A 23620-nucleotide genomic window follows, 5' to 3' on the forward strand; every position below is an offset into this window, starting at 1 on the left:
ATTAAAACAAGTGTATTGACAGGCCAAGGACAGAGCAAACTGAGGATACTAACAAAATGGCAATGCTCTCATGAATACGTGAAACTAAAATTACAACAACTAAAACTCACTGGATTTCACAAACAATCTGACCTTACATATCTCAGAGTAAGAGTCACACACATACAAAGCTGTCATATCTCTGTGTCATAGTGTGATTATTGATTTTGATTGAACTTTATTGTGAATACTGAATGTCTCAAAATACAACAAAAAAAACAAAGGAAAAAAGCATCATCTTCTCATTTTCTCATTGGATGAGACAGCTGAGTTGCTACTAGTGACGTAGTCATTAGGCGATGCCCCCTCTACCCATGGCTCCGCCCCTTCCTCCTCGAGAGAAAGTACCTAAAAACAGACAAATGTGGGGAGAAAGCAGTTTAGAATTAATGATCAAAGTGTTTCATTTGATCCTACAGTATTGTTGTTCATGATATTATCCCCACAGGATCTGTAACCATGTGTATGCTGCTCTCTGCTTACTGCATTTCAATAAACAGCTTCATCATAACCCTTTGAGTGACTGGAGTTTATTCTGTTTGTACAACAACAGTGATTATCAAGTGGATTTTTAAGAGATATTTCACAGCTGGAAAGATGGTCTGTTCATAAAACTAGGCTGTTTATGCAGTAGAGATGCAAATACTTTTGAAATTGGTACTACATGACCAGAGAAACAGAGGAAAAGGGCTGTGGCATTTGCTTTTTCTCAAGAGGTAGAAAACCTACAACTACACCAGGATGCACTGTGCTGCACAGGACCAATAAATGCTCCATCTGGTGGGTGACCTAATGTGAATTGAGGAGCTGGCTAGCAATCACAACCTCACAACTAAACAGTAAGGTAAAATATGTTTCTGCAAACATTTGAGGTGAGAAATAGGCAACGCAGTATCCGAATCTTGGTCCATATTTGATCAGCACTGCCTAGTTTTACAGGTTGAGTTCAGTTTTTTCAGCCTCTGTTTTTACAAAACAGGAAACAGTATGGCGCCCACTTCCTGTTCACAAAATCTTGTATTACAACCAAACAGCGCAAAGAATATGTTTCCGAAGTAATTTTAGGAGATGAATGGGCAATGCAATGGCAGTGAGAGGGGCAGGTTCTCTCTCCTGATCTGCTTCTATACTTTTTCTATCCATGGTAGTTGCAGGCATACAAAAATGAGGAGGTCGCATCCGTAGTTAAGGCAACAGCCTGAGAATCAGTGAAAATCTGCCAGATGATGCCAAGTTTCCCTCGACTATCCCTGCATAATTTTCCCTAACACACTGAAAGTTCAGTGATCCAGCACTGTTTTAGTTTCTTACCTCTGCGGCTGAGTAACGTCCTGGCCTCGCCCCTCCCTCCTCTGTTTCCTCTGCCTGATAGGCTGCTCATCAGACCGGTCACTGTGCGCCGTTGAGCAGCACTGCTGGTGTCTATGCAGAAAACCAGAGATGAGTAGTGAGAGTGCATTTTAGACTTGCAGTGACAAAACACAAGCTTGTCTCATCAGGACATGCTATACACATCAACACACTGACATCTGTGAACACAAATACAAAGAACAGTCCAGTTGTGGTTTCAGTGTTTTGACCTATGGATGGAATAAACAATTCATATGTAGAATTTTATGTTGTTGTTATCCTAAATCCTGAAAACAGTGCCATAGCAACAACCAATGCAGGTGGCTGCCTTCAGTTACATTTCATGTGCATAAAGAGAACCTAGATCAATATAGAACATTTTTTCAGAAAAACCTTTTCACAGCTGAAGGGCTTGAGGTAGGGGTGTAACGGTGCACAAAAATCACAGTTCGGTACGTACCTCGGTACACAAGTCACGGTTCGGTTATTTTCGGTACAGTAATGAAAAAAATAGACAACTATTAAATATCTTTTACTTATTGGTAACCTTATTAAAACATACCACCACAGCAGTTAACTCTTTTTACCCAATTTTTGAATGAAACAAATATATATAAAATCCTGCTTTTTCACATTGTTTGAATGAAAATAGAAATATTAAAGTGAAACATAAAATCCTGCTTTTTCACATTGTTTGAATGAAAATTTCTGCTTAAACAGTTTTACTCAATTAAAATAAAAAGTATAGTGCAGCTGGTCAGCTTTAAAGCCTGCTCAGATTCAGTTTTACTAGGAACTTACTTAGCTTTCCCACTTTGTTAAAGTGCAGTAAACAAAACATGTTTATATCTAAAGTGCAGCTTAAACTCCAACTCCAATGGCGTTGGTTATTTCTTTAGCGCGATAGTCAGGGAAACGCTCTTTCTTTTTAAACGACGACGATATCGTAATTTGCACCAGATTGCTTTTCTAGTCGTGCCGGTTAACGTTCAAACTCGGGTGGTGTCGCTTTAGATGCGTTAGCATGTTAGACGTGTTTCCAAGTACATACCCGACCGCTGTTCTGCAGTGTCGGCACACTGCTTGTGTCTTGTCAACTTGTTTATTTCCATCTTCGTATTTTACCCTGAAACCAAAGTGTTCCCAAACGGAGGACTTAAGGTTTGCGGGTGGGTCTTCAGGTTTGTCAGGCTCACTTGCCATGGGGTCCATGTCATTGGTTCGACATCCCATTAGTCCGACTGTCCGCGGTGCTGAACGGCTCGCGGTGGCTTAAGGCGGAGCAGGCTCACGGCTTATGTGTTTGTCACTTTCTTTTTCATTTTAACCCACACCATGCACAAAGTGAAAGCGGAGATTTACGGGACTCAGTGCGTCACTAAACTATGTCCGTCGGGGAACTAGATATTTTAAATGGTTCGGCTCACAAAAACGGAATTAAAATAAAACAAAATAAAACAATATCCTGCGCCCAATAATTCAGTACAGGGTTGTGCCGAACCGGAAGTCGCGTACCGAACGGTTCGACACAAATACATGTACCGTTACGGCCCTAGCTTGAGGCAATAATGTAGAATATAAGTGACTGGTGAGGATTGGCAACAAACAAGCCAAACTTCTTAGGTAAGAGTTTGAAGAGAGGAAGGTTATACAGATAATTATCTCTTACAAAGATGTAGTCATTTATAGAAGATTACACTGAATGAAGAGGACTGTAATGAATCTATGCAGCAAGTTTCAATCTCATTTTGTTGGTTGTATGATAATGATGAGTGACCTGCTGCTGTAAAAACTAAAAGTTAAAAGCTGAAAATATTAAATAAGCAACTATTTAGATCACTTCAGTTAATTTCAAGCCAAAAATGTAATGGCTTCAGTTATTTAAAAAAAAAAAAAAAAAAAAAATTCTATACTTTTCTTGATGTTATATGATGCCAAACTGAACATTTTTGCGTGTTTAACTGTTGGTCAGGTAAGACAATTTAAATATATCAATCGTAACCATAATTTTTTTACTATTATCTGACCCTTTTTTCAGGAAATTAATCAGTCAAGAAAATAACCATCATATAAATGAAAATAATCATTAGTAGCAGCTCTTTTTCATTCCAGACTTCAAGTCCATGACAACTAAAACAAGTAAAAGGTTGTGTTGAAGTGGAAGCTAACATGTAAGAATGAGAAAAAGGCACCACAGTCTTGTGACTATTGACGCTTAAGTTTTGTTCACAGCATTGGCTGAGGGTTCCTATAGAAAATCAAACTGCTAGTAAACAGAAGGAATTACCAGGGTCCTGGCTGGTAGATGGTAGTGATGCATCATCACTCTGCTGTCCTGCTGACTCCATGTCTGTTTGGCTCTCCAATGAGGATTCAATACCAGGACTGAAAACACAAATACTGTACTCAAAAACAAATACTCCACCCTTAAAGTGATGTTTGGAATATTCTGATTACAGTCAAATACTACACAATCCTTCAACACAAATATACAAATGTCCACGGATATTTTTGAAAACGGAGAATTTCCTCAACGCTTTAGCTTCTTGTCTACACGCAGAGTTTTAAGTCACTAAAACAGAGACTTCTGAAAACGTTGCATTGTGTATTTCCATTGTTACTTTGTGTAATGAGCATGTGCCAACAGAAAACAACAATGGCTGACTACCACCTTGTTTACATTTTACTGGCACTGCTTGGTCTTATGACAACTTTACACAACTCTACTGCTGCGCCACTTACAGGACAAACTGAGGTGTCTGTGGTGTTACTGCTCCACCTCAGCATCTGCAGTTTAAACTCCACCAGAAACAACAGTTTCTCAACCAGCAGATGGTGGAACAATTTCAAGAATGGGATTGTTGCTGATGAGAAGTGGAATGAAAACAGGACATCACTTGTATCTTGGAGTGAGCTCCTTGTCCTTAAATTGAATGGGAATCAACAGTGAGGAGATCTCCAGTAGGTATTTTGAGTAAATTAACATAGCCAGTTCACACTACGACCTCTGCAGTGAGGAGAGACTGCTTAGGACTGCTAACACTGGTGAGCATTGGGAGTAGTTTTTGGGTTTTAGTGTGAATGGGCATATTTTGTAAAGCAAAGGTTGTGCAGTCAGAAATTTATTGTTTTAAATGAAGAGGCAAAATATCTGAATGTGTGTTGACAGGGCCTTAGTCATTTGCTTTCACAACCAAGACAAATCACTCAAACCTCAAACCTCTTTGTCACATTTCTGCTTCTCTGCTGACATCAAACCTACAGATTACGTCGCCTTCTGCAGCGCAGACTGATGCAAGTTTTCCAGTGTCAGTCTAACACCTCAGGCCTGACTCACCCCTCTCCTTCCTGCTCCATGAACACTTCATCTCCATCATCTGCAGAAGAAGCCATCCCCGTGGAGGCGGTTACCATAGGAACCGACTGGGATGCCATGTTGTCACCGCTGTCTGAGGGGAGAGACTCTGTGAAGACCGTCACTGATGGAGACAGAGAGTCACAATGTAGCATTTGGAGTTAAAACTGAGACATGTTGCACTGTCATAATGTAGAGTGTCTCACCTGGTGCAGCCACTTGTAAAGGTGTGGTGGGGACACTCCTTCCTCCTCCATCTTCATCATGAGCGGCCAGGAACAGTGGAGACTCATACATCCCCAGACCTATGCACACAGTACACAGGATTAAGGGTTAAAAAAAACGGATGAAATGTTTCAGATTAGTTCAGGTGTCACTGCATGTGTGCGCATGTGTGATACCTCCTTGAGAGGCCAGCTGTCCCAGGTCAGAATGTGAGGCTGATGTCTGAGGCAGCAGGTCTTCTGGTGGTCCAAACCTGAACCTGGTGGACAGACCTGCTACCTGAGGAGAGCTGAGATCAAAGATAGACATGGAGGCAACAGGTGAGTCACAGTTCCCACTGAGGTTTTCATGAAGCATTCTTCCAAGATTATCAACATACTCTCCATAATTAAGTTTAATATTTTATTTTTTCAGTTCAAGTTTCTTTTCTAAAGAGAAACTGTTTGCTTTCCACCCTTGTTAGCCTGATTGACATTGAGGGCTCATTATTGAGCTGTTGTTAATCAAAAAATAAATCTGTTCATGTCCAAATAGACGTTCGGGCCAAATTCTAAGAAATTCCCCCTAGGCGTTATTGAGATATCCTGTTCACAAGAATGGGACAGACAGATGGACAACCTGAAAACAAAATGTCTCTGGCCACAGCTATTGCCAGCATGCAGGCATAAAAAGGCTCTTCCATGCTGGATTATAAAGCCTCTGAAAGGGATATCGTCGCACCAGAGCGCTCGTTAGAAAACTACATCGATGACGAAGCAGGGGCCATTAAAAGTAAGTTTCTGGACTGCAGTGCTAAGGAGATATTCTATAACAGTTAATGCAGTACTTTAATGTTGTATACAACATTGACAGCCTCTGGGGTTTTAAAGTGTATAAATAACTTACACATTATCGGATTGGTGCATAGACTTGCATACTCATCGATTTCTGATCTAGCATTTCAGGCAGGATGGGGGACATTTCCAATACTGGTATAGGTATTAGATCAACTCCAATGCATACTGAGTTTCCCCAAGGAGATAACTAACTAATTTCTGACATGTAGTACAGAATAGAGTGTGGCTACCCGATCCGAGCCCGACGGTACCCGACGGGTCGGCTGGGTTTGGTCAAAAATGTATAAGTTGTACTCGGGCTCGGGTCGGATTCGGTCAGCTTTCAGTGAAAATGTAGTGTAAAAATAAATAAAATCCTATTGTCTGTCCTGTTTATTGCTTGGGGACTGTTATTTACGTGACAACACCTGAACAGAACACACAGGCCCACTTCCAATCCGATCCCTTACAGACTCACTGACTTAGAGGCGCGTTCATGAGAAGTGCGTGAGTGTGTGAGGGCTGTCCCATTGTCAAATCGTCAAGTCAGTGAGTCAGTGAGAGAGTCCTTTATGCCCCCTTACCGTAGGTCAGCATCGATGCGGACTTACGGTAAGGAAATTACCCACAGTTCATAGCGTTGTGATGTCAAATACAGGGGTTGCCCTCGGAACACCGGAAGTAACACAGTCGGCAGATATGCAAACGTTAACGTTATGGAAGGAGAGCGAAAAAACAGATAGATAAACAATGAAACATTACATTAACAAGGATTTAAGATGGTACATAAACACACATGAAGTCAGAGGAATACCAGTGGTTATATTCCACACACAAAGAATATATATCTATATATATATAGAGAGATCGATCGATAGATAGATAGATAGATAGATCTATCTATCGATCGATCTATCTATAGATATATATAGATATATATTCTTTGTGTGTGGAATATATGATGACAATAACCGATAAATGATCACGCCCAGAGCCGCCAATGTTAACAGCATTTTGTAGAGAGGGGGTAAGTGCTGTCCCATTCCTATTTGTAGCATCTGGAGCCTTTTCAGACTCTCACACTCAATCACTTACAGTTGACGTCAGTTAAGTCAGTGAGGGTTCAGGGCTTGAGTCTTTAGGGGCTGGATTGGAATTGGGCCACACACACAAATTGGCTGTTTCTGCTGTTCATCTCTGAAGCTCCAGAGACATTTCTGAGTGCTCTTGCAGTCAGAGAACTGTGTATGTAGCTGCGTGTGTGACTGGGTCAGCTGTCTGCGGCAGCGCCAGTAGTTCTGCAGCAGTTCGATCAGTTTGTGGTTCTCCTGACGGACCAGAGCACAGAACTGGTGCTACAAGGTGTAACCGGGTTAAATAGCCTGTAACCAACTGTGTGACACCAACTCTGCTTTAGTCATTAAATAATGTCAGGCTCAGTTTGGTTTCGGACATAACAAAACAGAATGACTGTTGGGTTCGGACGGGTTTGGGTACTTTTCTCTTGGGCTCGGTCAGATTCGGACAGAAATATGCGGCCCGTGCCGCACTCTAGTACAGAAGTGAGTATTTTTCCTCAGATGGGCCCCTGACCGTGACTGACACGACTTAACCATTGGAAAATTCCCCTGTTGTTTGTCACATTCACACAGAATCAAGCACACCTATTTATTCATGGATATTCTAGGAATTAAATGAACACTTCATTTTTCAGAGAAGTGTATTTTTACACTGTAGTCTTTGTGTGTGTGTGTGTGTGTGTGTGTGTGTGTGTGTGTGTGTGTGTGTGTGTGTAGATCTTACTGTATAGCCTCAGCAAAGCCATCAGTGCGGTGTGGGACCACTAGAGTGGGAGTACTGGGAACCATTCTGTCGTCGTCATCAAAGAAATGTTGCTGCAACACACGAACACACTCACTACAGATCTACTTCACACGCTTTGTACACACAGCGAACCTTCTTTAGACTAGTAATACATACAGGAAATGTTTAACACCATTAACTCAAACATATAAAGTAAAATGTGATCCAACTCTTTAACATTAACACACACACTATCTCTTACCATACTGCCTATTCCAGGGGTTAGTTGAGGTCCTCGTCCTACCGATGGTCTGCGCAGCTGAGAGGACTGTCTCTGATTAACAAACACAGGTCATCACTGTCAGAGCAATTTATTCAAGAACTTATATTCCGGGAAGTTTTCAAGGCAGTGATCTAGAAGAAACTCTTTAAGAACATTTTAAAAACAACATCTTAATGGCAAAAATGTAAAAGTTAATGCATCATCCTTCACCATCCAAATTGTCCCTGATGAATGGGCTAAAAGTCAACTATTTGGATGTCTGACTAACTACAGTGTGTTTGTCAACGACTGTTATTTTAAATCTCTATGAAGAGGTAACTGCCCATGTAATAGGGGTAGGAATCACCAGAGGCCCAACGATAGGATGTTATCACAATACAATATTATTGTGATTTTAAACGTCTTGCCATAACATATATTGCAATGTATTGCAATTCGTTTCCTTTTTTTAACTGTAAATAATGTCCCCATAGGTAAAATTGGTCAACATCTGTTTTATCTGACATATGTGTCAGCAGCGTGTTGTCAATAATAATACATGACAATAACATGGCAATAACAATAATTTGCCCGTCCTTGTTATATGGTGGCTGATCTCGTCCTCTGCTCGGAGGGTAAAGAGATCCTGGACCTCATTGTTTTCCCAATTTGCAGACATTTTTGATCACTGTTCTTCTTTGAGTTAGCTGCTAACTGCTAACAGATACTATTTAAATCTTTCACGGTGGGTTGCATGCGTAACACATTGTCAAAACGTCACACTCACCCTCCTGGCTATCCACATTATACAGACGAATATTTCGGCAGTGTTACTACCTCTGATGCTGCCTTAAAGGTGAGACAACTCCCTCCATTCTGCGATTGCACCGTTTATAAAGCATGGCGAGGTGGCATAACGGTGAAAAATTCACGCCATGAAGATGAAGTGTAAAAGTGGCTTTAGTCGACTAAAACTTAACAAAAACAAGACAAGACGAGGTTGACTAAGCATGATTAAAAACTAACCAGGACATTTGACACAGGACTAAGACAACATAAAAATAGCTGACAAAATGAACACTAGTGTGTACCTGTGTGTGTGGGGGTCCCAGCTCCGGAGCTGGAGGTTGGATGTAGAGCCGCGGTGGGAGTGGGTGTGGGGGTCTACGTGGGTGGGGCAGGCGAGGTGTAATGGAGGAGGAGGGCGAGGGTGCAGAGGAAGAGGAGGTTGGGGGGAAGTGGACAGGGTCTCTGGGGGGGTCAGACTCTGATGTGGCGCTGCTGCCTTCATCTGAAAGAGATGAATGACTCACATTAGATGACTTGAAAATGGGGAAGGATGAAATGAATGAGAGAGTAGAGAAGGTGAGAGTGTGAGAGGAGAGAAGGTGCTCACTGCTGTGTGACGGCTCAGACGGACGCTGCAAATCTGAAGAGGCTCCACACACGTTCTCTTCAGCGCTGGTGGCCTCTGATGGCTCATCCTGCCCTTCTTCTCCTGCCTCCCTGCTCTCTTCATTACTCTCCTCACCTCCTCTCATCCCAGTTTCACCGGCATCATCATCTTCATCCTCCTCCTCTTCCTCCTTATACTGAGATAAATACAGAAAGCTAGGTTATTTACTGCAGACAATAAATCAAAGCTGAAAATATTTTGACATGTTAATAAACAGAGCATCACCCCCTCTTCTTCTTCTTCTTCTTCTTCTTCCTCCTCCTCCTCCTCATCTTCTTCTTCTCCTTCACCTTCATCCTCCTGCTTCTCACCCCCCCCTTTGCTCTCAAGGCTATCGCTGTCCGTGTCTATCACAATGACGTCCCGAATAAGAGCGGAGCCCTGAGAGGACATCTGATCAGAGGGGACGGACTGGGACACGCCTTCTTCCTCGATGTCCTCATCGTCTTCAGCTAAAACGGGGAAACAATCCTCTGGAAGCTCCTGCAGCCGAAAACATGAATCCATTATTAAGAATTTCAAACAACTGCAGGGTGGTCTTCAGGACTATCATTTTTACAATCCAATCTCAAACAAACACAATCATTTCCCTGGTAGTAGTGAGCCATTAACTTACTGTGCAAGCTTATAATACCGTTATCGACAACTACATTGACTCAAGCCTGTCTCTGTGTCATCTAGGGCTGCAACTAATAACCATTTTCATTACAGACTTAAGGGTAGCTTCACACTTTCACTTAATTTCTGTCAGGTGTTCATATAAACATAGGAAACTTTGCACTAAAAAGACTAATTTTGGAAGATATCCACTAGGGCTGGGCCACTGCCAATGGCTGAGAGTCATCAACCACTGCGCCTAACATTATGATTAAAAGTCCATGATTTATTAATGGTGTGCACATTAGAGCTCTGATGAGGCCCGAAAACATCAGGCCTGACCCTACATGGACCTGCACAGTTTCTGCCCATGCCTGACCAGAGCACGGTCAATGACAGCAGTCATGGGCCTGAGCTTGATTAAAAAACCCTATTTTTAAAAATAAATTATATTTGACTTCTGACTTCTCTTCCACATTTCAATAGCCTGTTGTCCCGTGCACAGGTTTGACAGAGAGGGCTGCACCCTGCCATGTGTCTAGTCTATGGTGATGCAGTGCTCAGATGATGATCACTACTCTGCATCTTATGCACATCTCTCCCACTGCTGGAGCGGCAGAAGCAAACACTGCCAACCAAGTCACCTCGCAGCTGCCCTCTGTCTCTCTATCTTGTTTTCCATCCCTCTCTAACATGCGTTTTCTTTCTCTCTCTATCCCCCAGTTCTCCTATATTGCTCTGTTGTTCTGTCACATTTCCTCTCTCAGTCGCAGTCCCCCACCTTTTCTCTGTCAACGACAAAAACAGGTAATTTGGTGAAAACCTGACCTGATTCAAGCACAGGGAAAGATGAGAAATTACTGCCTGGCCCGACCTGAACCCGGTGAGTAGGGGCAGACCAAACTGGGTTTGGGCAGAGAAACAGAGCCTTAGTGCAGATCTATTTTGCAAGTGTAACTGAAGGTGGACACCAGGTGATAAACATATAGCACCTTAGGCTTAAAAATGTGTATTTTAAGGAGTGTCGGCCGGAGAGTGTAAAAAAGATGAATGGGTTTATTCTACTTATTTTACTAGCTTCTTGCATAATTGGTATTTATAGGAAAAGTAAGGAAAGATGGGGTGAATAAATGTGGAGGGGCTGTGAATGCGTTCAAAAGCCTCAAAAATAAAAACAGAATAAAATCAATAAAAATTGATATCCAATATACACTCATATAAAAAATATAAAAGAAAGTATGTAAAAAAAATACTACCTTTATAGTAATAGCTCATATGAAGGTTACAGGTCAGAGGTCATACAAACTTTCCAAATGTGACAACAAGGTGGATACAAAACAAAGATTGTCAAAAGACCCTGTTTGGTTTAAATAAAATAAATATACAAAAGATAATGGGAAAGCCAGAATGAATTTTCCCACTTACATTTGTAAAGAAATGAAGAAAAAAAAATGTTTAGAAGAAAAGAAAAAATAATCCAACAGAGTCATGTGACTTTCTGTATGCAGATAATAATTGTGGTTGATACTCTATCTCTCTCATAACTCTATTATCTCAGCTTCTCTTGCCATTAAGAAGCTGGACCCAAAGACTTTTTTAGTGTTCAGTGGATTAGCAAAATTGATGCAGACTATTATTTTTTGAGTAATCAGTTGGGACCTTGAGTGTTCTCTGAAAGGCTAAATATCATTTCCACAATAACAAGAGTTTATGAATGAAAAAAAAGGTGGATGTGAAAAAAATTGTTTTATCTTAATATGAACTGCAGGACTTCATTTCTTATTCTGTATATTGGTGTTTGTTTATACCTCCGCAATGAGATCTCCTCATTTCTTGACCACATGCAATGTTGCATTAGATTTTATCAACTTAAATGTAATTTGTCATTTGAAAAAGGAATAAAAGACATGAGTGCTGTTCATTTAAAACACATTACACAGCAGTATCCTCTGTGGCCACTGAAGTACAGTAGATGGACCCTTCATGAATAGTAGCAGCATTAATGCAAAAATCTCCTCTGTCTTTCAAGGGTGCATTCTGGTCAAAACCTAAACTGATTTACAGTAAGTTCTCTTTCATCAATGCTGTGCTTTCACTGGTGACTGACCTGACTGTCATCTGGTGAATCCTGTCGTTCACCCTCGTCCCTCAGCTCTCCTTCAATGTCCTCATCACCTTCCATCTGAAACACATCAAATGACACAACTGTAACTGCACAATTCATTTATTAATAAAAAATAACTGAAAAACACACACATGAAAAAACAGTGATGACTGAAAAAACAGAAGTTGGTACAGCAGCTTCTTCAGTGATAATCTTTTGAAGCTTTACTGATAGACCTGGAGTTTCATCCTGTAACTTCTATTTCACCTTGTCTCAAAACTGACCACTGCTGTGCAATTGTGGTGTTTATGCTCATATATTCACTGTGATACATTAAGATTAAAAGAGTGAGTTAAAGTCAGTGTTCTCCAACATTAAAGACCTCAAAACAAGGCAGAAACATGGACTCAGACCTCAGAACTAATAGCCACATTAACTCAATTAGAAAATCAGTCTTGTATCATGTTCAGAAAATATCAAGCATTAAAGGGATAGTGCACCCAAAAATGAAAGTTCAGCCATTATCTACTCACCCATATGCCAACGGAGGCCCTGGTGAAGTTTTTGAGTCCTCACATCCCTTGCGGAGATCGGCGGGGGCAGCGGCTGGCACATCTAATGGCAGACGGTGCCCCAGACTAACGTCCAAGAACACAAAATTGAATCCACAGAGTACCTCCATACTGCTCATCCGTAGTGATCCAAGTGTGCTGCAGCCCCGACATAAAAAGTTGTTTCGAAAAACGTCATATGAACTCTGTTTTCAGCCTGACTGTAGCCTGTAGCTCTGACTGCTTCTCTGTGCTCCGCACTCACGTGTGCTCGCTCAGGGTGATCGGTCTCTGAAGAGCAGCAGTCTTGTCAGTACTGATGTCCAGATTCTCAAGTGCAGGCATCACCAATTCCCAGTCTGAGCAGCAAAGACTTTCCTCATCCGTTGGCATTGCTTTGCATTTGAAACAACTACAGCAGGTTTCCAGTGCTGGTATTCTGCGGCTGGCTGAGGCTCATGAGCTGCGGTGGCTGCTTCGTCCAGTAGCCTGAGTTCCGTCCGTATACTCTGGGTCAAAGAAATACGGCTCAACAAAGAAATGCTGTTCCTCCTCAATTTCAAAGTCTTCAGACATGTTGGGCTGTCCTTTGCTAAAAGACCGTAGTGCAAATTATCTTTTAGCTACTGTGGTTACTGCTGTCACGTGATGTAAACACGGGTGAGCAAAGCTCACGCTTTCGCTGGTTGCACGCAAGCGCGCACATGTGAACGCAGAGCACAGAGAAGCAGTCAGAGCTACAGGCTACAGTGAGGCTAACAACAGAGTTCATATGACATTTTTCGAAACAACTTTTTATGTTGCAGCTTCAGGACACTTGGATCACTACGGATGAGCAGTATGGAGATACTTTTTGGATTCAATTTTGTGTTCTTGGACGTTAGTCTGGGGCGCTGTCAGCCATTAGGTGTGCCAGCCGCTGCCCCTGCCGATCTCCGCAAGGGATGTGAGGACTCTAAAACTTCACCAGGGCCTCCATCGGCATATGGGTGAGTAGATAATGGCTGAACTTTCATTTTTGGGTGCACTATCCCTTTAAGGGACTTATGTCTCAGCAGAAAATTCTTCAGTGGACTCGAGCACTGTAACAGTGTCATTACAGTCTCTCCAGAATTCTATGATGTTGTGACTACAACAGTTAACGCAAATTCAGCCAATCCCTGTGCATTCTGCAAGACCTTGCAATTTTGTCCAATCACCACAATTTATTTATTTTTTTTACAACATTTTTGGAAGGTCTATTACTTGGGAAAATACACACTTTTATTTTTCCAATGTATCAGCCCACAGAAACTGAGATGTCAGTGTGACGCACAACAACACCTCCCTTCACGGCAACACTTCAGTCTATTGTCTATTTTTAAAGAGACAGCTATTCACAGCTATCTCACTTTGTCTACAGTACAGGCCAAAAGTTTGGACACACCTTCTCATTCAATGCGTTTTCTTTATTTTCATGACTATTTACATTGTAGATTCTCACTGAAGGCATCAAAACTATGAATGAACACATGTGGAGTTATGTACTTAACAAAAAAAGGTGAAATAACTGAAAACATGTTTTATATTCTAGTTTCTTCAAAATAGCACCCTTTGCTCTGATTACTGCTTTGCACACTCTTGGCATTCTCTCCATGAGCTTCAAGAGGTAGTCACCTGAAATGGTTTCCACTTCACAGGTGTGCCTTATCAGGGTTAATTAGTGGAATTTCTTGCTTTATCAATGGGGTTGGGACCATCAGTTGTGTTGTGCAGAAGTCAGGTTAATACACAGCCGACAGCCCTATTGGACAACTGTTAAAATTCATATTATGGCAAGAACCAATCAGCTAACTAAAGAAAAACGAGTGGCCATCATTACTTTAAGAAATGAAGGTCAGTCAGTCCGGAAAATTGCAAAAACTTTAAATGTGTCCCCAAGTGGAGTCGCAAAACCATCAAGCGCTACGAAACTGGCACACATGAGGACCGACCAGGAAAGGAAGACCAAGAGTCACCTCTGCTTCTGAGGATAAGTTCATCCGAGTCACCAGCCTCAGAAATCGCAAGTTAACAGCAGCTCAGATCAGAGACCAGATGAATGCCACACAGAGTTCTAGCAGCAGACCCATCTCTAGAACAACTGTTAAGGGGAGACTGCGCGAATCAGGCCTTCATGGTCAAATAGCTGCTAGGAAACCACTGCTAAGGAGAGGCAACAAGCAGAAGAGATTTGTTTGGGCCAAGAAACACAAGGAATGGACATTAGACCAGTGGAAATCTGTGCTTTGGTCTGATGAGTCCAAATTTGAGATCTTTGGTTCCAACCGCCGTGTCTTTGTGAGGCAGAAAAGGTGAGCGGATGGATTCCACATGCCTGGTTCCCACTGTGAAGCATGGAGGAGGAGGTGTGATGGTGTGGGGGTGTTTTGCTGGTGACACTGTTGGGGATTTATTCAAAATTGAAGGCACACTGAACCAGCATGGCTACCACAGCATCCTGCAGCGACATGCCATCCCATCCGGTTTGCGTTTAGTTGGACGGTCATTTATTTTTTCAACAGGACAATGACCCCAAACACACCTCCAGGCTGTGTAAGGGCTATTTGACCAAGAAGGAGAGTGATGGAGTGCTGCGGCAGATGACCTGGCCTCCACAGTCACCGGACCTGAACCCAATCGAGATGGTTTGGGGTGAGCTGGACCGCAGAGTGAAGGCAAAGGGGCCAACAAGTGCTAAACACCTCTGGGAACTCCTTCAAGACTGTTGGAAAACCATTTCAGGTGACTACCTCTTGAAGCTCATGGAGAGAATGCCAAGAGTGTGCAAAGCAGTAATCAGAGCAAAGGGTGGCTATTTTGAAGAAACTAGAATATAAAACATGTTTTCAGTTATTTCACCTTTTTTTGTTAAGTACATAACTCCATGTGTGTTCATTCATAGTTTTGATGCCTTCAGTGAGAATCTACAATGTAAATAGTCATGAAAATAAAGAAAACGCATTGAATGAGAAGGTGTGTCCAAACTTTTGGCCTGTACTGTATATGTTGGGAACTTCACAACTACAGCATGTTTTTAAAGCTCAATCATGGGTCCCAGTTTGACTCTGAGCTTTCTAGTTTCACAGCGGGAATAAAGTGTCATGTGAAGCTATGGTGACTAAAGGAGCTGTGGTAGGTCCAAGTTGATTTTCATACATAGATGCTTAAATTATGCTAAAGGACAACTCAAGTCTCATCTGCTGTAAATTTGGTAAAATTATTTGCCTCACACTTGATTCCTTTAATGGTAAAAAGAGCAGACATTTAAATCATTTTAAGGAGAAAAAAAAAAAAAAGTTAAAAAACAAACAAACAAACAAACAACAACTGCGGATACATTTGTCTTATTAGCCAATTCAAGTGCCTCTTTGTGACAGCAATGAAGAAAATAACACACAAAACTTAAAATGAGAAACAGCTTGTTTATCTTTAATGTGCAACACATTTGAAGTATGAAGTATGGTCCCAGTATCACACTGACAGGATATACAGCACAGCGAATGAAAAGGCACCTAATGCAGAACATTTTGAAAGAGCATTTGGTTGAGTTCTGTCTCTGTTGATGTGTTTGTGTTTACCTGCAGAGCTATTGATGGTTTTAGTCGTAGTTTTTTCGTGGTTGGGGGTGTATGCGAACTCTCTGGTCTGCTCTCCTCTTCCTCGTCATCATCCTCTCTGCCTCGCTTTGAACCTGTTTTAATTGCACCAAATACACAGGATAACATCAGTGTATCAGTTGACACTATTTAACTGTTGAGCTGGTATCCACTCAGGCGTCAACAGTGGATGGAGTTATAAGGAAGTAGAAAAAAAAACACCTTTGTAATGACAGCCTTCAGTGTAATTTTAGTTGCTGTTTATGTGTTGTATGGTTATCTGTAAAGCTGCAGGGTTGCTGGTGAGTTTGGGACGAGGTTGTGCTCACCTGTTCCACTCAGAGAAGAGGACGTGGATGGTCGCTCTGCCTCCATACTGGGCCCGGCATCCTGATTGGCTGCCTGCTGCTGGGTGGGCTGGACAAAAGCTGTGGTCTGGGTGCTGGTTGGCTGAGTTATTGATGTGTTCACCAGACTGGAGCTGGTAGAGTGCACAGAGGCTCCTGCACCCATCAGCCCTGTAGGGTGTACCATCATATTGCACTTTGACACATCAGCTAAAGTAAAATGTAACCCACTGAACACACACTGTATTCAGCTTCAAAAGTGAATGTTAAACAGTTTACTATCTGCTACTAAGTTATACGTTTATTTCAAGTGCATTTATCTATTGCTCTCACCCTCTTGGCTGTCAGTCTGTGTGGTTGGCATGACAGTGGCAGTAGGTGTTGGGATGGGGACCGTTGCTGGGGTAACCATGGGCCGGATGCTGGCACGTGGTGTGGCCTTGCTACCTGGGGAAGGGCTCGGCTTGTTGCTAGGAGATGGAGTGCTTGTGGTGGGGCGGATGTTGGCAGTGGGAGGGTCAGACAGGCTGGAGCTGATGAAGAAAGCATGACAAATATTACAGGGTTTTGTTTTTTTCAGTTTTCATGTGCAATTATTTTTTTGTGTTTGTTTTATATCAGTGTAAAAAGCTTTGTTTAAACAGTTATGACTCATACCACAGTAAACAATGAAATCTGTACAGACCAAAGACTTGTTGTCTTTCTTAAGTAAGTAAGATATTTGATGCTCATTGGGTGCTGGTACGCAGTATTTATTTTACCTAAGATGGTTAGTCCTTCTCTACCATTCCCTAACCATGTCCGACCTCGACTTGTCAATGTGACGAGTATGAGCCAATCACAGCAAAGTAGTATGAGCCAATAACAGCACAACAGGGCGGGACAGGGTGAAACACTCTTCTAGAAAAAAAACTGCAATGCCAGTGTAGTCCTGATATGGTGCATGCAGGACAAAACTAGAATTACTGCCCCACAGTTGTGTGCCTTTGCGCACCAGTCAAGTTTCTCTTAAAATTTACATCCATGTCTGTGAAAACATGGATGCCTCACACACACGTTCTCCTCTGCAACATGAAAGATCTATACAATCAGCACAGTTTCAAGATTAGTGTCACCAATTCAGTATCTGATCAAATATCTCCCCCTCTGTCCCTGAGATAAGACCTTTGACCTTTTGGATAAATTGTTATCATTTAATCATTAGTTTTGTCATCATCCGTGTAGGAATTCTCAAGTTAAAGCCAAAAACATGTTTTGTGAGCTCACTGTGGCCTTTGACCACCAAAATCTAATCAGTTCATTGTTGAGTCCAAGACTTGGACTCAACAATGAACTGATTTGATTTGGCAAGTGCACATTCTCATCAAATTTCATCAAGGTGTTCCTTATATATCTTGTTGACGAGATTGGGACGGATGTATGGACGGACGGACAACCCATAAATATCACGCCTACAGCTGGAGCTATTGCCACCGCAGAGGGATAAAAACAGTCTAAAATACTCCTTTTCCGTTTTTTTTTTGTAAATGAAGATGAGAAGAGATTTTAGTAAGGCTTTTATTCCTTTAACTACATTTTAGTCTTTTCATTTTCTGTCTTTTTTGTCAACTGCATGTTGATATCGTCAGAGTTAGTGTTTATTGGTGTCTGTGCTGTCTCCTCATTGCTCATCTTAGCCATGGGAAAAAAAGGGTAATTGACAAACATATTTGGTCATAGTTTTTGTTAATGAAATTAAGACTGCTCTTAATACTTAACAATGTACAGTACAGGCCAAAAGTTTGGACACACCTTCTCATTCAATGCGTTTTCTTTATTTTCATGACTATTTACATTGTAGATTCTCACTGAAGGCATCAAAACTATGAATGAACACATGTGGAGTTATGTACTTAACAAAAAAAGGTGAAATAACTGAAAACATGTTTTATATTCTAGTTTCTTCAAAATAGCCACCCTTTGCTCTGATTACTGCTTTGCACACTCTTGGCATTCTCTCCATGAGCTTCAAGAGGTAGTTACCTGAAATGGTTTTCCAACAGTCTTGAAGGAGTTCCCAGAGGTGTTTAGCACTTGTTGGCCCCTTTGCCTTCACTCTGCGGTCCAGCTCACCCCAAACCATCTCGATTGGGTTCAGGTCCGGTGACTGTGGAGGCCAGGTCATCTGCCGCAGCACTCCATCACTCTCCTTCTTGGTCAAATAGCCCTTACACAGCCTGGAGGTGTGTTTGGGGTCATTGTCCTGTTGAAAAATAAATGATCGTCCAACTAAATGCAAACCGGATGGGATGGCATGTCGCTGCAGGATGCTGTGGTAGCCATGCTGGTTCAGTGTGCCTTCAATTTTGAATAAATCCCCAACAGTGTCACCAGCAAAACACCCCCACACCATCACACCTCCTCCTCCATGCTTCACAGTGGGAACCAGGCATGTGGAATCCATCCGTTCACCTTTTCTGCGTCTCACAAAGACACGGTGGTTGGAACCAAAGATCTCAAATTTGGACCAAAGCACAGATTTCCACTGGTCTAATGTCCATTCCTTGTGTTTCTTGGCCCAAACAAATCTCTTCTGCTTGTTGCCTCTCCTTAGCAGTGGTTTCCTAGCAGCTATTTGACCATGAAGGCCTGATTCGCGCAGTCTCCTCTTAACAGTTGTTCTAGAGATGGGTCTGCTGCTAGAACTCTGTGTGCCATTCATCTGGTCTCTGATCTGAGCTGCTGTTAACTTGCCATTTCTGAGGCTGGTGACTCGGATGAACTTATCCTCAGAAGCAGAGGTGACTCTTGGTCTTCCTTTCCTGGGTCGGTCCTCATGTGTGCCAGTTTCGTTGTAGCGCTTGATGGTTTTTGCGACTCCACTTGGGGACACATTTAAAGTTTTTGCAATTTTCCAGACTGACTGACCTTCATTTCTTAAAGTAATGATGGCCACTCCTTTTACTTTAGTTAGCTGATTGGTTCTTGCCATAATATGAATTTTAACAGTTGTCCAATAGGGCTGTCGGCTGTGTATTAACCTGACTTCTGCACAACACAACTGATGGTCCCAACCCCATTGATAAAGCAAGAAATTCCACTAATTAACCCTGATAAGGCACACCTGTGAAGTGGAAACCATTTCAGGTGACTACCTCTTGAAGCTCATGGAGAGAATGCCAAGAGTGTGCAAAGCAGTAATCAGAGCAAAGGGTGGCTATTTTGAAGAAACTAGAATGTAAAACATGTTTTCAGTTATTTCACCTTTTTTTGTTAAGTACATAACTCCACATGTGTTCATTTATAGTTTTGATGCCTTCAGTGAGAATCTACAATGTAAATAGTCATGAAAATAAAGAAAACGCATTGAATGAGAAGGTGTGTCCAAACTTTTGGCCTGTACTGTATGTGATGCTAGAACTGTCTGATTACATTCATTGATAGAAAAGTGAACATGTCTAAGAAGTGTAAATGAAAAATCGTATTTTCAACAATTCTGAGTAGCTCCTGGTGATTGTGCATGAGTGCATGTCTTCATTAGTTACCTTCCTCTGTCTTGGGCAGGACTCTTCAAAGATATCTGTCTCTGGTCTGCAGATCTGGCCTGATCACTCACCTAAGTGCAGATACAGGTTTGTTGTATTGCAATTAGATGACAGATATAACTCAGAGAGAGTGGACATTGCTATAAAGAGGGCTATTACATTTACAGAATTAAGCCATAGTAGCATGAGCAAAAAAGTAGTTATATCTAGAGAATGAAGTTGTAATAATTTCAGAATAAAAGTTATAATATTCTGAGGAAAATACATTCTACTTACTAGTGGCTGAGATACTTTGTTGTATAATTAAAAAAAACACTTTACATAAAGAAAGAAGTTAAAAAAGCTAAAGTTCTCTCTGTTTGGGCATACACATGCTCACAGAACAAAACTTTTCACAAACATTTGGTCCATTTCGGTGAGACACAGTCAGTGATCAGCGGCCTCAAATTATGGACCTTCCTGTCAGTCATGTCCACAGCCAGCATAATGCATGTACCTTAGCTCCACTCTGGTCCTGTGGCTCCTCTCTTGGGTCAGAGTGTGCTTGCGTCTCTCTCAGTTCTCTCAGCTCTCTGTCCAGCCGAAGAAGTCGTCCTTCATACTGAGACTTGAGTGCGTTCATCCTCACCTCCAGTTCCTCCTTGCTCTGTTTCATCTCCTCTATCTCCTGACTGAGCTGCTCCTTAGCACCTGCAGGTAACAAACTGAAGTTACTCCAAAGCTCCTTTGTCTAGTTGTTCGTCGTCTTCAGTTTAGTGCGTGTGAATGCTTTTGAAACTTACTGTTTAGTTGGTTGATTTTGGTCTTTGCTCCCATGAAGACTTTCTTAGTCTTTTCCTCTTTTTCAGCCGACTGCTGTTTGAGCTGCTCCTCTCTGTTCTTGCTCTCTGACAGCTGCAGGGTAACAACACAAGACTATAACTGCTGCTCTTAAAGTGCTGCTCAGTGACATTAATAACACACTGGACTGCAAAATATACTATGCAGCTCTTTGTATTGACTTGTCCAAGCATTTGACACAGTTGACCAAGTAAACTTCCTTAAGAGATTCCAGATTTTTGCCTATCTCTCTTATCATCAATTAGCAAGGATGTGAGGGTATCACCATAGAAAAGCAAATAAATAAAAAAGATTTAAAAAAAAAATATTGGGAAATGATTTGCAAGTACCTCTTGTTTGAGTTTTGCCAGCTCATCTTGTAGTGCCTGGTTAGTGTCACTAGCAACATTAGCATCACTGGCCTGAATGGACTGGGAACTCTGGTTCCGACTGGCCAGAGCAGCTCGGCTAGCTTCATTAGCCTGGTTAGCTTCAGTCAGCTGCTCCTGAAGACGCTTAATGTCTGCTTCACGCTCACCAACCATCTGACAACAAGGAACAATCAGGAAGAAATGTTGTGAGAGAGAAACATTTTTAAAGACAACGAATGGATGTAAGAAGAAAAAAAAGAAGAGGTGGGCAGACAGAAAAGTGAGGAGGGATGGAGAAAGTGGATGAAAAGAGAAAAGATTGTAAGAGCTACAGATTGTATTGGGTTCAGTCATGTGAACGTATAGAATGGCAACATGTTAACTAGGTAGTATAATTACTGGAGTTAATATCTAAACTCTTTTTTATAAAATGAAATAAATAAATAAATAAATAGAATAAATAAAAAAAGAGTGTGAAGCTTTTCCCAACCTTCTGCTGGCTGTCCAGTTGGCCCTGAAGCTCAGTCACCTGTTGGGGTAAGCACAGAGTACGCACAAAAAAACTACTTATTAAAGTATTATACCAAAAAAAAAAAAAAAAAAAAAATAATAGATCCAGTAGCAAAAAACGCATATGTACTTTTTTGTTCAGAAACCAACTCCCTTCTTTGCTGATACCACACAGACGCACACAGGGTTCTACGTATAGGCATTGTGACTTACACAAACACATATACAATGTACAAGAATATATATATATTTACATATATTTAGTGTTACAATGCTGGCTGTTCATATAAAATGTGGCCAAAGTTTCAAATAATGACATATGTAAAAATAAACCTGTGACCAAAAACCTCTGGCACAGGTCCGTTCTGAAGACTCTGCTTTCAATCTTTTTTTCTACTTTTGCAACAAGCCAATGTCAGATTTTGACAGATGTCTCTATATGGTCACCTGCTCCACTCACGTCACTCTAAGTGTTTACATCACATGCTAATGCCAGGGAAACATGAAATCTTGGTTGCAGCTGTTGTTAATGTATCCCTGATTTTGGATCATGTTGAAACATGTTGGGTTGTGTTTAGAAGCTTCAGTTGGGGATGTTAAAAACTGCCGCTATACTCCATTACCGTCATTCCCCAGCTGCAATGATGCTGCAGAGACACTGAGAGCACGGATTCAAAGACCTGGAAATGCATCAGAACTAGAGCTTAGATTCTGTGCCCAAGCCCGAGCCCGGCCCGACACGGCCCGCGGGCCCAAGCCGGGTCGGGCCGGGACCCCCCACCCCTCTGACCGGGCCCAGGCAATGACAAATTGTCATTAACTTATTACGTTATAAAAAACGATGAAAATATGGACTTACCCATGTTTAAAATGACCTGTTAAAGTGAAAAAACAAGTACTGACGGGAACAGACGAGTGGAGTCGATGTTTAACCGGCGCGGAGAGCACCGAGGAAATGCGCTGCCTGTGTGAACAGTCAAGCGCTCTGTGGCACTAACGCGCTCGGTGTGTCCTTAGCGTTAATTATAACAGCCAACTTATTGAAAAATGTCAGGTTTAAATCGGGCTTGGGCCGTTAATTACAGTTAATTGGACGGGCTGGGCCTGTCCTAGACATAACGTGCACGGGCTCGGGCCGGGCCGGGGCGAATTTTTTGGGCCCGATTTAAGCTCTAATCAGAAAAGACTGTTTTTTGGAGTGGGCCTTAAAGAGACAGGCGCTAAAACCAAGCATCTCAGACAGAGGGTGAATACAGGTGGTCCGGCACAGACTTATGAGAAAATTAAGTGTTTTTTGACCATTAGAGCATGTAAACATGTTCTCATAGAAACCCAAAATATCATACCAAGTGTACTTGCATTAGCAATCTCATTTTAAAGCCTGTTTAAACGGTCAGTCTTCACAGATGTGCAAAGCACTGGAGAATGTTGCACTGCATCTGAGTGACAAAACATGATCACCTAAAAAACTGCCCTCTATACTGTGTGTCCATTCTGTATGAGACACAAATACAAATGCTATCTAAATATAAGTATGCATTGTAAGTAAATATAGGTATAAATATAAGTAAGAACTGAAAGAGAAAAAAGAGAAAAGAGGCTCCTCACCTTGCTCTCTGCTTGGGTGAGAGCTGTCTTAAGGTTGTTGACTTCCTCATTGTGGCTCTGTTGACTGCTCTGGTGGGTCTGCTGTAGTTCTTTCTGATTAGTGAGGTTCTGCTGGAGGGCTTCTTTAGCCTGCTGGAGCTCCCTCTGGATCTGCTGAATCTGGTTCTGACGGGCCTGAGCTTGAGACTGAGCCGACTTTAACTGGTTCTGTACCTTTAAGTTAAAGAGAAAGAGGTTGGACTGGTAATGTGGGTCTACTGTCAGGTG

At 41.9% G+C, this 23620-nt stretch overlaps 1 protein-coding gene across 2 annotated transcripts in view; it reads right to left on the bottom strand.

Moving 5' to 3' along the window:
* Positions 1-3: 3 nt before the first annotated feature.
* The window catches only part of LOC125902660 (nucleoprotein TPR-like), a 50493-nt gene continuing 26876 nt past the window's right edge, over positions 4-23620 (bottom strand). The window contains exons 35-55 of one of the 2 annotated variants that reach the window (XM_049599191.1): positions 23354-23566; positions 21726-21764; positions 21215-21409; positions 20828-20939; positions 20542-20735; positions 20046-20116; positions 16855-17054; positions 16504-16692; positions 16157-16269; positions 12010-12084; positions 9531-9788; positions 9246-9441; positions 8941-9140; positions 7850-7921; positions 7588-7679; positions 5146-5258; positions 4951-5049; positions 4727-4838; positions 3677-3774; positions 1351-1461; positions 4-387 (exon numbers count right to left, since the gene is read on the bottom strand). In XM_049599191.1, the coding sequence (XP_049455148.1) occupies positions 332-387; positions 1351-1461; positions 3677-3774; positions 4727-4838; positions 4951-5049; positions 5146-5258; positions 7588-7679; positions 7850-7921; positions 8941-9140; positions 9246-9441; positions 9531-9788; positions 12010-12084; positions 16157-16269; positions 16504-16692; positions 16855-17054; positions 20046-20116; positions 20542-20735; positions 20828-20939; positions 21215-21409; positions 21726-21764; positions 23354-23566 (2808 nt within the window). In that variant the 3' untranslated portion in view covers positions 4-331. Of the gene's footprint in view, positions 388-1350; positions 1462-3676; positions 3775-4726; positions 4869-4950; positions 5050-5145; positions 5259-7587; positions 7680-7849; positions 7922-8940; positions 9141-9245; positions 9442-9530; positions 9789-12009; positions 12085-16156; positions 16270-16503; positions 16693-16854; positions 17055-20045; positions 20117-20541; positions 20736-20827; positions 20940-21214; positions 21410-21725; positions 21765-23353; positions 23567-23620 lie in introns of both variants that reach the window. The other variant, XM_049599190.1, reaches the window with a different exon arrangement.

The sequence above is a fragment of the Epinephelus fuscoguttatus genome, linkage group LG15, assembly GCF_011397635.1.
Source record: "Epinephelus fuscoguttatus linkage group LG15, E.fuscoguttatus.final_Chr_v1".
Lineage (NCBI taxonomy): Eukaryota > Metazoa > Chordata > Actinopteri > Perciformes > Serranidae > Epinephelus > Epinephelus fuscoguttatus.